Source organism: Mustela nivalis (genome assembly GCF_964662115.1).
Source record: "Mustela nivalis genome assembly, chromosome: 13".
Taxonomy (NCBI): Eukaryota; Metazoa; Chordata; class Mammalia; order Carnivora; family Mustelidae; genus Mustela; species Mustela nivalis.
Window position 1 is genome coordinate 41,817,777 of NC_139032.1, and position 13,375 is coordinate 41,831,151.

At 40.7% G+C, this 13,375-nt stretch overlaps 1 protein-coding gene across 4 annotated transcripts in view; it reads right to left on the reverse strand.

Moving 5' to 3' along the window:
* Positions 1 to 11,353, reverse strand: part of PSIP1 (PC4 and SRSF1 interacting protein 1) — a 42,634-nt gene extending 31,281 nt beyond the window's left edge. For 3 of the 4 annotated variants that reach the window (XR_014301803.1, XM_082695065.1, XM_082695066.1), the window contains exons 1-3: positions 10,978 to 11,177; positions 10,228 to 10,445; positions 7,056 to 7,132 (exon numbers count right to left, since the gene is read on the reverse strand). Coding sequence is in view for 3 of the 4 variants with exons in the window: in XM_082695065.1 (XP_082551191.1) it covers positions 7,056 to 7,132; positions 10,228 to 10,299 (149 nt within the window). In the remaining variant the exon portion in view is untranslated. Of the gene's footprint in view, positions 1 to 7,055; positions 7,133 to 10,227; positions 10,446 to 10,977 lie in introns of all 4 variants that reach the window. The other variant, XM_082695064.1, reaches the window with a different exon arrangement.
* Positions 11,354 to 13,375: the final 2,022 nt, after the last annotated feature.

The window sequence follows — 13,375 nt, forward strand, 5'->3', positions numbered from 1 at the left end:
CTATATTTTAATAAAAAAATAAATAAAAGTACATGTCCATGCACCCACACACACATACACAGGATTCTCCCTGGGGCTGCAATCCTACAGGTCTGATGAAGAGGGCTGAGATTATCAGACAGCCATCACGAGTCCCCAGGGGCACAACCTGATGTGGCTATGGCTGATTCATTCTTCAAAGCAGCCCATTTTAAAATGGCACACCAAAAATAAATAAACAAAAGGTTTTAAAATTGAGATTAAAAAAAAAAAATAAATGACCTACAGATCTCAAAGAAAATACATCAAAACATTAACAGGTTTGGTGGCCATTTCTAAAAAATAGGAATAAAAGTGACTTCTTTCCTTTATAGGAAACTTTGAAGCAGGCTCCCCGCTGAGCAGAGAGCCCGATGCAGGGCTCAATCCCAGGACCCTGAGATCATGATCTGAGCTGAAGGCAGCGGCTTAACGCACTGAGCCACCCAGGCGCCCCTAAAATCCTCATTTTAAAGATGAGTTTTGAGCTTTGTATCTTCAGCTCTGATAATGAGAAAACTGAAGATCATCTAGCTATTAAACAGCAGAGCCTCAACTTTGTACTTAACCCTTAAGAGGGTTTCAGGGTTTCCTTTATAAGTCTCTGAAACACCTACTAAAATACTGATACCATATTCCTATATAAATGAACTCTGACTTTAAATACCAAAGTCATTGCCCTTAAGAATCAAGGCTAGGGGCGCCTGGGTGGCTCAGTGGGTTAAAGCCTCTGCCTTCAGCTCAGGTCATGATCCCAGGGTCCTGGGATCGAGCCCCGCGTCGGAATCTCCGGTCAGCGGAGAGCCTGCTTCTTCCTCTCTTTCTCTCTGCCTACTTGTGATCTCCGTCTGTCAAATAAATAAAATAAAATCTTAAAAAAAAAAAAAAAGAATCAAGGCTAATGTAAAATGTCCTAAGAAAATAGCAAATTGGGGGTGGGGGCGCACATGGGTGGCTCAAGTGGGTTAAAGCTTCTGCCTTCGGCTCAGGTCATGATCCCAGGGTCCTGGGATCGAGCCCCACGTCAGGCTCTCTGCTCCGCGGGGAGCCTGCTTCCTCCTCCCTCTCTCTCTCTGCCTACTTGTGATTTCTGTCAAATAAATAAAATCCTTGAAAAAGAAAGAAAAGAAAGAAAGAAAATAGCAAATTGGGGTGCCTGGGTGGCTCAGTTGGTTTAGGAACTGCCTTTGGTTCAGGTCATGATTCTGGGGTCCTGGGATTGAGTCCCCTGCTTGGCAGGGAGTCTGCTTTTCCCTCTGACCTCTCTCCTTTCATGCGCTCTAACAAATAAAATAAAATAAAATAAAATAAAGTAAAATAAAATAAAATAAAACAGCAAATTGGGGGGCCTGGGTGACTCAGTCATTAAGTGTCTGCCTTTGGCACAGGTCATGATGCCAGAGTTCTGGGATGGAGCCCCATGTTGGGCTTCCAGCTCAGCAGAAAGCTTGCTTCTCCCTCTCCCACTTCCTCTGCTTATGCTCCCTCTCTCAGGGTCTCTCTGTAAAACAAAGAAATAAAATCTTTAAAAAAAGAAAATAGCAAATCATTAACAGCTGGCCCTTGAACAACATGGGGATTTGGGGTGCTGATCCCCTCCATTCAGTTAAAAATCCTCAAATAACTTCGTCTCCCACTAAACATAATTACTAATAGCCTACTGTTGACCAGAAGCCTTACTGATAAGTCAATCAATACATATTTTATATGTTACATGTATTATATACTATATTCTTACAATAAAGTTAGGAAAAATGAAACATTATTTTAAAAGTCATAAAGAAAAAACACATTAAACACATTCACAAATACTATAAAAAGTCCACATAACAGATTTGTGCAGTTCAAACCCACATTGTTCAAGGGTCTGAAGAGATGGATCCCTCACCAAAGCTCAGTTATCACACACCTGGGGCTCTCTACCTTTAAGGTAAACCAGAGGTCATATGTAAAAAATCGGAAAGCTTACCAGAGCTGAAGATAAAAAGCTCAAAACTCATTTAACTGTTGCCAAGCAGTACTACTAAACAGCCCGACTTCTGGAAACACCGATTCTAACTTGCTGCTTCATTCCTCCATTATTATTAAATCACAAAATAATGAAATACTGTTTTATAACTAGGCTTCTATTTTTTTTTAAGATCTGTTTATCTCACAGAGAGAGCATGTATGCATGAGCATAAGCAGGCAGAGTGGCAGGTAGAAGCAGGGTCCCCACAAGCAGAGCCTGACGTAGGGCTTGCTCCCACGGAGCTGGGATCATCATCTGAGCCAAAGGCTAATGCTTAACCGACTGAGTCACCCAGGTGCCCCTATAGCTAGTTTTTATAATAGCATGCATTTCTTATTTGTTTTTTTTTTTTTTTAAGATTTTATTTAATTGAGAGAAAGAGATGGCGAGAGAGGGAACACAAGCGGGGCGGGGGAGGGGAGAAGCAGACTCTTCACTGAGCAGGGAGCCCAATGTGGGGCTTGATCCCAGGACCCTGGGATCATAATCTGAGCCAAAGGCAGATACTTAACAACTGAGCCACCCAGGCGCCCCTCTTATTTGATTTTTAAAGGTTTTATTTGTCAGAGAAAGAGAGAAAATAAGCACATGCCAGGGGAGCGGTAGACAGAACAAGCAGAGCAGGCAGAGGGAGAACAGGCTCCCCACCTAGCAGGGAACCCAATGCAGGTCTCGATCCCAGCACTGTGGGATCATGACCTGAGCTGAAGGCAGCTGCTCAACTGATTGAGCAACCCAGGCGTCCCAGCATGCATTCTTTTTAACAGCCAACAATTCAAGAGACAACTAAATCTGTATCTGTGTGCCATAAGCCTGCTGGCATAGAGATAAATAAACAGTATAGGGCTTATGAGAAACTTTAAGATCCCACACCAACACGCGCAGTTAGGTATGGCTAGAGTCCAGAAGCTGTATAGAAGAACAAGCAAAGAAAATAAAATCCCACCCTACGATTTCATTTCTTTACTCCTTTGTCATGGACAGGTTGCAAAAACCGCCACCTCCCAATTCATCTTCACTCCTCAAATTATGTATCAGGTTGGTTTTAAAACAGCCTGTGGTAAGTATTTTTTATATTCCTAGACTGAGGATCCAAATTCTTGTATAATGATAAAATCAGTTAAGGAGATAAATTCAACAAAGTAACATCTTCATTTAAACTTTCTAGACTTTAGAGATAGACCTGTGAGAGTATTTCCTCAGTAAGCAATAGCCATTAGCAAAACTCAAACTGCATTTCAAACAATTTAACACAAGTATTAGTCTTTGAAAAATAGTAGGCTAACGTTATCTTTAGTAGCTGGCATTTATTATTAAATGCATAGGGCATACACTTGCAATCACCAAATATTTACTTAACAGCTACTACGCACCAGCCACTTAAGTAAATGATGACAAGATAGACAAATGTCCCTGCTCTCCAAGCTCCTCACTTGTGGGTAAAGAAAAAAAAATTTTTTTCATCATAGCAATGAAGAAAATAAGTATGAAAAAGAGGACATGAGCTAAGATCTAAATGTCTTTGAAAAATCAGAAGGCATTTCCCAAAAAAGAAAAAAATAAGGATGGACCTGAGATAAGAGAAAGATTTATGTAACAGTGAACAAAATATGATGAGGTTGGAGAGGTAAGCATAGGCTGATTCATACAGTTCTTAATACACAGCATCTATAGATAAATTGTGGGAGTGTTTGTCGATAATGTTAATTAGGAAGTCACTGAAGATTTCTGGACACGGAAATGACATGATATGACTATCTTTTTAAAGACTTTATTTGAGAAAAAGAGAAAGAGAGACAGACAGACAGACACGGCATGAACAGGAGGGAGGGGCAGAGGAGAGAGAGAAGCAGAATCCCCTCTGGGCAGGGAGCCCAATGTGGACTCATCCCAGGACACTGGGATCATGACCTAAGGGGAAGGCAGATGCTTAACCAACTGAGCCACCCAGGCGCCCAGGTTAGGACACTGTAAGAGTAATTGTGGCATGAGCTGATGCTGTATTAACCTTATATACAAAAGGAGACAGGGAAGAGCGGACAGATCATAATGCACTGTAAAAGAAAAGAATAAAACTTGCTAGCTGACTGCTCCTGGGGAGGAAGGGAAGAGACTATAACATATAATCAAAGATAACACTACGACTTGGCTCCAGCAAAGCGCTGGGTCCTTGTTCGTCTCATTTACTAAGAACCTGTCTTAAATGTTAGTTTTAAGATACTTAGCAGATGGTCACAGTTGGTATACTAAGGGCTCATTATTGTCTAATATTAAAAACTCGACTGCTAGATGAATTTACTGTGAATGTCATAAAATGCTAAGAAAAACCAAAGTTTTTACATTAGAGCAAGAATGAATGAAGCTCTAAAATGGTTTTGCACTAAATTCACATTTTAAAAATACCTTAAAAAAATCTTAATCTATAAATCAGTTACAAATAAGTATAGTTCTCCAAATTGCCATTTCTTCTCCCATGTTCTTCCCTTCCCATATCCCTAACTATAGGCTATAGAGAGCTTATAGAATATTCTCTCATTTATTATGCAAAATCCACACTGAAAGGTTCCCAATAACCACCATCCCAATTTAGGGGGGTGGGATGCAGCAAGTCAAATCATCAGAGACCTAGTCTCTAAAAATTAACCTTATATACAAAAAAAGTTAAGTCACCAGACCTAACAGGTATATCAGCCCTGCCTTTCCAAAGATAAATGGTATACTTATGTTAACACTAAAGCACAAAATGTCACATATTGAAAAGAAAATTTAATATTAGTTTACTTCTAAAGTTATATTCTAAATCCTTGAACATATTCCAATTACTTGAATATTAATAATTGTCTTCATTAATCATTCAGTACCACTTTTTGTTAGTAACCAAACAATGCTTAAATGAAAATTTGGTTATTTGGTGTTGTTTCAAAATTTACAGGTATTTACAATGTAAAAATCTTCATTTTTGAATGCTGGGGGAAAAGGCATAGTCATTCCCCTAAACATAATATAAAAATAAACTATGTGTTCTGTGAAGCTATATATAAGGCCACATATGAAAGTATATAAAATCTGCCCCATTTCAGAAAAATCACATTTAAAGAATTCTAAACTTACAAAACTGAAAAATTCGAAGGACTGTCTATTCACATTACTACAGTGTTTCCAAACTTCACATGCATCGGAATCATCCAGAAGGCTTGTTAAACAGATTACTGGGCCCCACACCCCAGTTTCTGATTCAGTAGTTGTGGGGGAGGGGATCCAAGAATTTGCATGTTTAAAATTCCCATGTGATGCTGGTGCAGCTTGACCTATTACCACACTTAAGTTACTACTCCAATACCAAGTATACAAATTTTTCATCAAAAGATACCTTTTCGGGCGCCTGGGTGGCTCAGTGTGTTAAGCTGCTGCCTTCGGCTCAGGTCATGATCTCAGGGTCCTGGGATCGAGTCCCACATCAGGCTCTCTGCTCAGCAGGGAGCCTGCTTCCTTCTCTCACTCTCTATCTGCCTGCCTCTCTGCCTACTTGTGATCTCTGTCTGTCAAATAAATAAAATCTTAAAAAAAAAAAAAGATACCTTTTCTTATTAAATTTATGTGAATATTTTAAATGGTAGATTACCCTATTGAGTAAGAAATTAATCATTTCTTATAAAACTTTTTATGTTTAAAAAAAAAGTTCTTGGGTGCCTGGGTGGCTCAGTTGGTTGGACGACTGCCTTCGGCTCAGGTCATGATCCTGGAGTCCCGGGATCAAGTCCCACATCGGGCTCCCAGCTCCGCGGGGAGTCTGCTTCTCCCTCTGACCTTCTCCTCGCTCATGTTCTCTCTCACTGTCTCTCTCTCAAATAAATAAATAAAATCTTAAAAAAAAAAAGTTCTTGGGCGCCTGGGTGGCTCAGTGGGTTAAGCCTCTGCCTTCAGCTCTGGTCATGATCTTGGGGTCCTGGGATCGAGCCCCGCCTCAGGCTCTCTGCTCTGCCTACTTGTGATCTCACTTTCTCTGTCAAACAGATAAATAAAACCGTAAAAAAAAAAAAGAAAAAAAAAAAGAAAAAAGAAAAGAAATGTACTAAAACCCACTGAATTACATACTTTAAACAAGTGAAACTTCACTATGTAAACTTCACCTCAATAAAGTTGTTGACAGAAATTATGTGAAAGTTCATAAGGTAGCTAAGCAACACTAAACCAAATGTTGCCATTGTAGACACTGTTAGGATCACATAATTCTAATTAACTATATCAACAACTTTGTTTCTCCTGGTCCAAAGTAAACAAGCCTACTTTAGCAAAATTATTGCAGATTTTAAACTTCAAGTCCAGAGTCAGCAGAATTACATAAACAGTACTTATAAGCCTGTTAAATTATAGGTATATAGGATTATCACACACCAAAATCAATGAAACAAGCCTTGGAGTAGTCCTATGCACCTAGAAGTTATCAGCTCAACATTTGGTTGCAATTTTTGAAAAATTAATTTGCTCTACCAAATTGGTCCTCTGCCCCCATATCCACCAGGGGCAGCAGAGCAGTTGCTATGGCTCTCAGGACCGCAGAAATACACGAGAGAACTATCCAGACTTCTTCTCACTTTTACCATAATACACCATTTGTGTGGTTAATATCACAAAAGTCTAGAACAAGGAGCTAGGCCATTCTCATGAAAAGCATTTAGTATACTAAATATCATTACCAAATGCCCTGTTAAGAACTTTGTTTATATATTTTCATCTATCGGTCATTCTTCTGGTTGCTGAGAGGATCCATATACATCCTCCTTTTATAATTAAGGAAACATCTATTCCAATGAAAAGTTAAACCGGCAGCATCTAATTTTTCTGGCCTAAAAATATATTTTAAAAGGGACACTTGAAGACTTTTTCCAAAATACAAAGATGATCTTAAAGTTTCCTATTACTACTCTTATTTTCTCTATGACATAATCTCTACTTGTTTTTCATTGTATGCTAAATGACCCTACTAAATTAACTCTGATTTGCCTTTAGAGCTAAAAGGACTTACGTCTCATGAGTTCCAAAAAAGAAAATGGGTAGTTTGTTTGTGGGTGGTTTTACAGCTCCATCAGGAACTTCATCTACCTAAAAGAAAGATCAGAAAAATTAACATCTTTTAAATCACACACACCTCAACACACCAGAATAAAGTGAGAACAAGACATCCAAAAAGGATCTGATAAAAGTAGACCAGTTCTGTAGGTCATAATCCCTATCTTAGTTCTGAAACCCAAAATACTTCTCAAAAACTCATTTCATGGCAAAACCTGGACTGACAATGAAGGTATTTCGTCATTTCTTTTATCCACCAGTGTTTCTACTGATGCTTCTCTGCAAAAATACTGTTAGATTACCATGTGCCATTCTAGAAGCCTACCAGGAGCAAAATATATACCATATGTACCACAGATACCTCAAATTCTGAATTTTTAAATATATCTGACCCAGAGTATTTCAGATAAGGGAGCCCAAGCCCATTCAAAAATCCTAAATGGTATTTCTGCAGGGAGTACCCGAGTAATGTAAAAGCAGACACAAATGAAAGTTACAAGCAGTATCTCTCTAAGTTTGAAATACATGTTCTAGAAAGATCTTGCACCTAATATGGCTAAATCAGATGAAGTTCTGTTCCTTTTTCATTTCTCTGTCAATCATTCTAATCAAGTAACGAAGAAAGTATCGGGCACTATCATGTCTAACATATCTGTTATACCTGTTAATTTCTCTTAATAATAAAGGAGAAGCAGACCTCAAAGGCAAAGCCATCGGGCAGTAATATCAAGTCAGAATTTACCATTTCAATTTTTTCATTACTTAACTTCCTAATAACATTTCTGTGTCACAACCTTCCTAATTTCAAAGACATTTTAAAAAATCAATTAGCTTTGTTAAGAAGGAAACAGACCATCTACTATGCATCTACTATGCTCTATATGCATAACCATGTTGAAAAAAAGATGGTGAAAGTGATCTGATTGTTATGCAGTCTGAAGGTTTCAGACACCAACATTATCATTATCAACTAACATTCTAAGGGACTTTAATTTCCTCACCTATACCATCATTATACTTATATACAAAGTCCTTAGAGCCCTTAAGGGATACTTTCTGTAAACCCAGTTCATACGCTTCCTTCTGCTAGCAAACAGTTTTAAATGTGCAGTACCTATGGAGTTTAATAAGCATTAGGCAATTTTTAAAAAGTTGACTGTAGAAAGTTACTACTGATACAGGATTATAAGAACATGCAAAACTTAAAAGAAAACTTAAAGTAGTTTGAAATATAGAGACACAAAACATTAAAATCAAAATATGGACAACTATCATCTTCACAGAAGATAATAAATACCGTAATCTCTCTAAAGCAAAGACATAATTTGTTAAGACTGGAGACGACAGAAAAAGGAACATAATTCTTGGACACAGACAGTATCAAACCAAAATCAGCTGCCTATAAAGAAAAAAAGGAGAAAAGAAACAAAAATTTCCCATTCCAATCAAGTGACCTTGTTGAATGAATATAGAACTTATTAATGAAGGAAAATTCTGGCCCTCCTAAGGCTACTTATTCTGCTTTTAGGAGTACCACCTCTTAATCACCTAACACAATGAAGCATGTGGAGAAGACAATTTGAAAGAAAAGTAGATAACTTTTCAAACATTTTCATTTGGCTCATAAATGTAATGTAGCATCGAAATGTGAATATAGATATACCCTATAACCTCAGATTTTATAACATGTCAAAATAAATAAGGATGTTAAAACCACTGGGAAAAAAAAAAGTATCCTGGAGGGGCCTTAAACCTGCCCAACATCTCTCTCCTCTATTCAGACAAGAAAGAGTGTTTTATAAGTACATGATTGCAAACTAAGGAGTGTGGAGCACATGAAGAAATTCAGTTTATGTCTACTGCCCTCAAGAAGCTTACAATTTAAGAAAAAAAAATCTTATAATCTATTTAGAAATCAAAGCACACACCTAAGAGTTTAAAATGTCATCACAAAGGAAACAGATTAGAATGTCAAATATACAGATAAGAATTATGAATAAGGATTGTTCAAGATAAGACTCCAGCGAAAAGGCAGACTTGATAGACTGTGGGGAGGGGAGGATCCTTCCAGGTTTAGGAAGGAAACCTGCAAACAAGATCTGGATGGGAAAAACCAAGAGAACAGTAAACATTTTATACCTGGACAGCAATCAACAAACATACTACATGATTCTCTGTAACCAATGGGTATGCTTTCTCCCAGCTGACATAATTAAAAATACAGGATTTAATTGTCTTTTAAGAAATAACACCCCTCAAAGAAGAGTAAATTGGCGGAAATTACAACTTAATAATATCAAGTTTATATTTTTTAAAAAAAATCTTGAGCATTCTAATCTAATGGATCTCAACAGTTTTTTGGTTCTATCATGATCTTAGAACCGGAGTCCTCCCATAAGCTAACAAAAAGACCTCTTTTTCCGAAAATGGCATTTAGGTATTAGTCTCAACTCTTTAAATGTCACAAAAATCCTGGGCCTTAATTACCTCTCTGTACCACTAGAGTGGGAATCTACTCTTTCGCCTATGGGAAACAAAGAGGTAAAACAACTTCTTCAAGGTCATAAGGCAAACTTAACGAATACAAACATGAAAATAAATTTACAAAAAACTTATCGTAAAATTTTCAAGAATATCTAGTCCTAAATCTCTATATTAAACAAGCAAACCCAGGTCTCATCAACTACAAAACATAAAAAAATCCCTATGAAACCAATTTAATCACATCTTTGACATCCAAGAGTCTGCATAAACTCCACTGATACTCTGCCTTTTACTCAAAATTTTTAAAATGTCAATGCTTCATTAAACGGTAAACAAAGTCCAACCTTGATTATTTTCACCTACAATGGAACATTTAACTGGCATCACGTTTAAGTATTTCCTATTAAGAAAACCTGCCCAAGTCTGTCAAAAACAAACCCACAGGGAAAGTCTTAAGCAGAAACACCTGGATTTTTACAATTCCACGGGAGATTCCTGGGCAAAAAGCTAAAACGAAAGGTTACAAAAGAATCCAAAGGAAAGCAAGAGGGAGAAAGCACCCGAGAACAAAATTACGAGAAAGGGTAGAAAGTAGGCCCCTGGGGAAGGTAGCACCGCTAAATGCGAAGGCTAAAATCACTTACTCGAGCTGGCCAATGAGGATAACCTTTCATCTTGGCGAAGATGAGGTCTCCAGGTTTGAAATCGCGAGTCATGTTTCGGGGGCGATGCCGGGGGGTCTGAAGCCCGGGGAGGAGGCGCGGCGGTGCGGACGGTCGGGGGATGCCGGCGGAGGGCGGACGGGCGCCCAGGCTCCCGGGGCGGCGGGAGGGGGAAGATGCCTCCAGGCGTCCCGACGCGCCTGCGAGGGAGAGCACCGAGGGCGGTTAATGCTCAGAAACCCGAAGGGAGGGGCCGCACGGGGAGGCCCAGGGGAGGGGGAGGGGAGGGCCGACGAGAGGTGGGGGTGGGAGAGTGAGGGGAGAGCCGCCTCCCGCTCCTCCCCCGCGAGTGCGCGGCCTCCGCAGCCCGGGAGCTACCCCTCCAGGCTTCTGCAGGTCCACCGCTCGACGACGGAAAAGACGCCACCACCTGAGGCTGAGATGCTTCTCAGCCCCCGTTCCCCTTTCTCCCGCCCCATCTTTCCCCTGGCTTTTTTCTCCGGGCTTAAGCCCCAAGAGGGAGGGGGTCTGAGGAGAGGGAAAAAAGATGGCAAAGGAAGGGGGAACGTCCCCCTCCCATCCACATCGGACATCTCCCCCAACCTGCTTCCCGACGGTCGCAGCCCCGGGCCGCCCCTCTGCTCCCGGGCGGGCCGCGGCCACTTCCCCGCTACAGCCAGGAGCGAGGCCACTGAGGGGGGGGGGCGGGGCGAGTCCCCGCCGCCCGCTCACCTGCCGGGGCCGCGGGCGGTGAGGCTGCGGTGGCGGGCCGGCCGCCTCTGCCCGCGTCCACGCAAGCCACCTGCGCCACCAGCTGCCGCAGAGGCGTCTCAACGGCTCCGAATCGCAACCGCCGCCGCCGCTGCCGCCGCCGTCGCTGCGCTGCTCCCGCGCGGCTCCCGCTCGGCGCCCGCTAGCACTGGGGCGGGACCAACGGCGGGCCGAGGGCGGGGGGACAACGCAGCACCCGCCTGAGGTGTAGGGCTCGGAAGCGGAACTTCGGAAGCCGCTGGATCCCCAGCTTGGCTTCTGCCCGACATTTACAGCCAAACTGAGAGAGCTACTGAGGCAAAGGAACAAATACACGGGAGAAAAAAGCTCCGTCGTCGGCAGCTCCCCCCGCGGTTTGCAGAGTGGTCTGGCCCGGCCCGCCCCTGCTGGCTGCTCTGCGTGTGTGTATTTGTATGTGTACTGTATGTAAAAGGCGGGGAGGGAGGAAACGATTGTTGTGGACGGGGTTTGGGGGCGGGTATCCGGGCCTCCAGCCTTTGGCTGTGTGTTAGGGAGAACCTGGCAGCCTAAGCTGCATGTTCTTGCATCGTTTCCCAGGGCGGGGAGGCTTTAATGCTGCACTTGCGCGGTTTGCACCATCCATCCAAAAAAGAACTGTACAAAACCCCATAGATGAAATCGGAGCGTGAGGCTGTTGCAGGGTGTGCAGCTTGTAGGCCTCTTATACCTCGTTGAATGGGCCTTTTCCTTGAAGTTGTAATATGAGAAAGCCCTATTTCTTTTCTTTTTAAATTTAAAGCACCAAGAACTGTTAAAACTACAATCCTAACGAATGCAAAATATGAAGGGAAGAAAAACAATGACAGGAAAGCATAAGTCTTTCGGATAGGATGTGGGTTTGGGCTGCTAAATTTTAGCTGCATCTAAATTGTATTTGTTTAGTAGAATGGTAGTTGGGTGGTGGTCAAGTGTAGACGTGTTGTTAAACCTCACATGTTTTGTCTCTTAAAATACTCTTCAAAAGATTTCTAAAATTATTTTATTTTTTGATCCTTCAGCTAATACACTTTTTAAGACGTTGGCAGCAACATGCCCAACTCTCTAATATGAATTGATATTTTAATATTTTTACTGTATCAGAACGCTGTCACTAGAATTGCCTAATTTTACCTAACAATTAACATTCACCCAATACATGTAGTAAATTAAAAAGGCCTTTAGAAAATTAATAAAAATTAATCTTGAGTTTTGTTTCATGCTTCACTGAATTCCCCCCAAAAGTACCTACTGTGTGTCAAGTATTTTTAGGTGCTGCGCATACAACCACGAACAAAAGGCACAAATACTTCCCATCTAAAATAAAATATGAAAAAGTTTAAGAATATTAAAATACATCAATAATGGTATGTAGCGCATACTCCTTTAAATGAAGAACTCACAACTGGGAATAAATCAGGGAAAACCTTATTAAAGTAGGTAAATTTGAGAAGAATACTTTGAAAGAGATACTCCCTTAAAAAGAATGAAGGGATCCCTAATGCAAACTGTCCTGCCTAGAATCTGAAGAAACTAGCAACAGGCAGAGGGTTCCAAGTGTTGCAAAAAGAGAAACTGACTGGCAACCAAGAGGGAAAGGTTAGAGAAAGGTCTGGAAGCCTCTCATCCTGAATGAGTTTGATATGATGTATGCTAGGGAGCTACTACAGTTTGCTGAGCAAGAAAGTAAAGATGATTCTTTAAAAAGTTATTCTTGCTTGCTACAAAGTAGATGACAGTAGAAAGAGGTTGGAGGTTACTGTTGTACTCCCAAAGGGGCCCATTTCTAGATGAGACTGGTGACTGAAAAAGGCAAGAAAGTGAATAACTAAGTACACAAAAGAATGATTGCCAGGCGTTAGCCATAAATCATGCACAGGAAAAGTGGACAAAGATGTATTGAAGAAAATTCCAAGATACTGAGTAGGAGAGACCAAGCCATCATTCAGCTACCATTTCTTGCACACCTCCTTTGTTCTAAGCCTTTTAAGGCTTTGCAATTCCAAGTATGGTCCCGGGCCCAGCAGCATGGGCTTTATTTCCCTAGACTTGCTAAACCATATTCTGCATTTTAACCAGAACCCCAGGTGATTCTTATGCATATTCAACTTTGAGAGATTATTGCTGTAAACCAAGTAAGGAAAACAGGTATAATAGATAATTTATAATGCATATTAAAAGATAACTTTTTACTAGTGCTAAGTGATAAAACAAACCAAAAAAAGGAGTGGTAACTGTGAGTGGGGGGTGGTCCTCAGAAAAGACATGAAAATAGAGGGAAAGTGGAAAAACATTGATGTGTCAGTGTGAATGTTAAAAATAGAGTACAATCTTAGCTCTTGGTGTCTTTAAACTTGGCAAT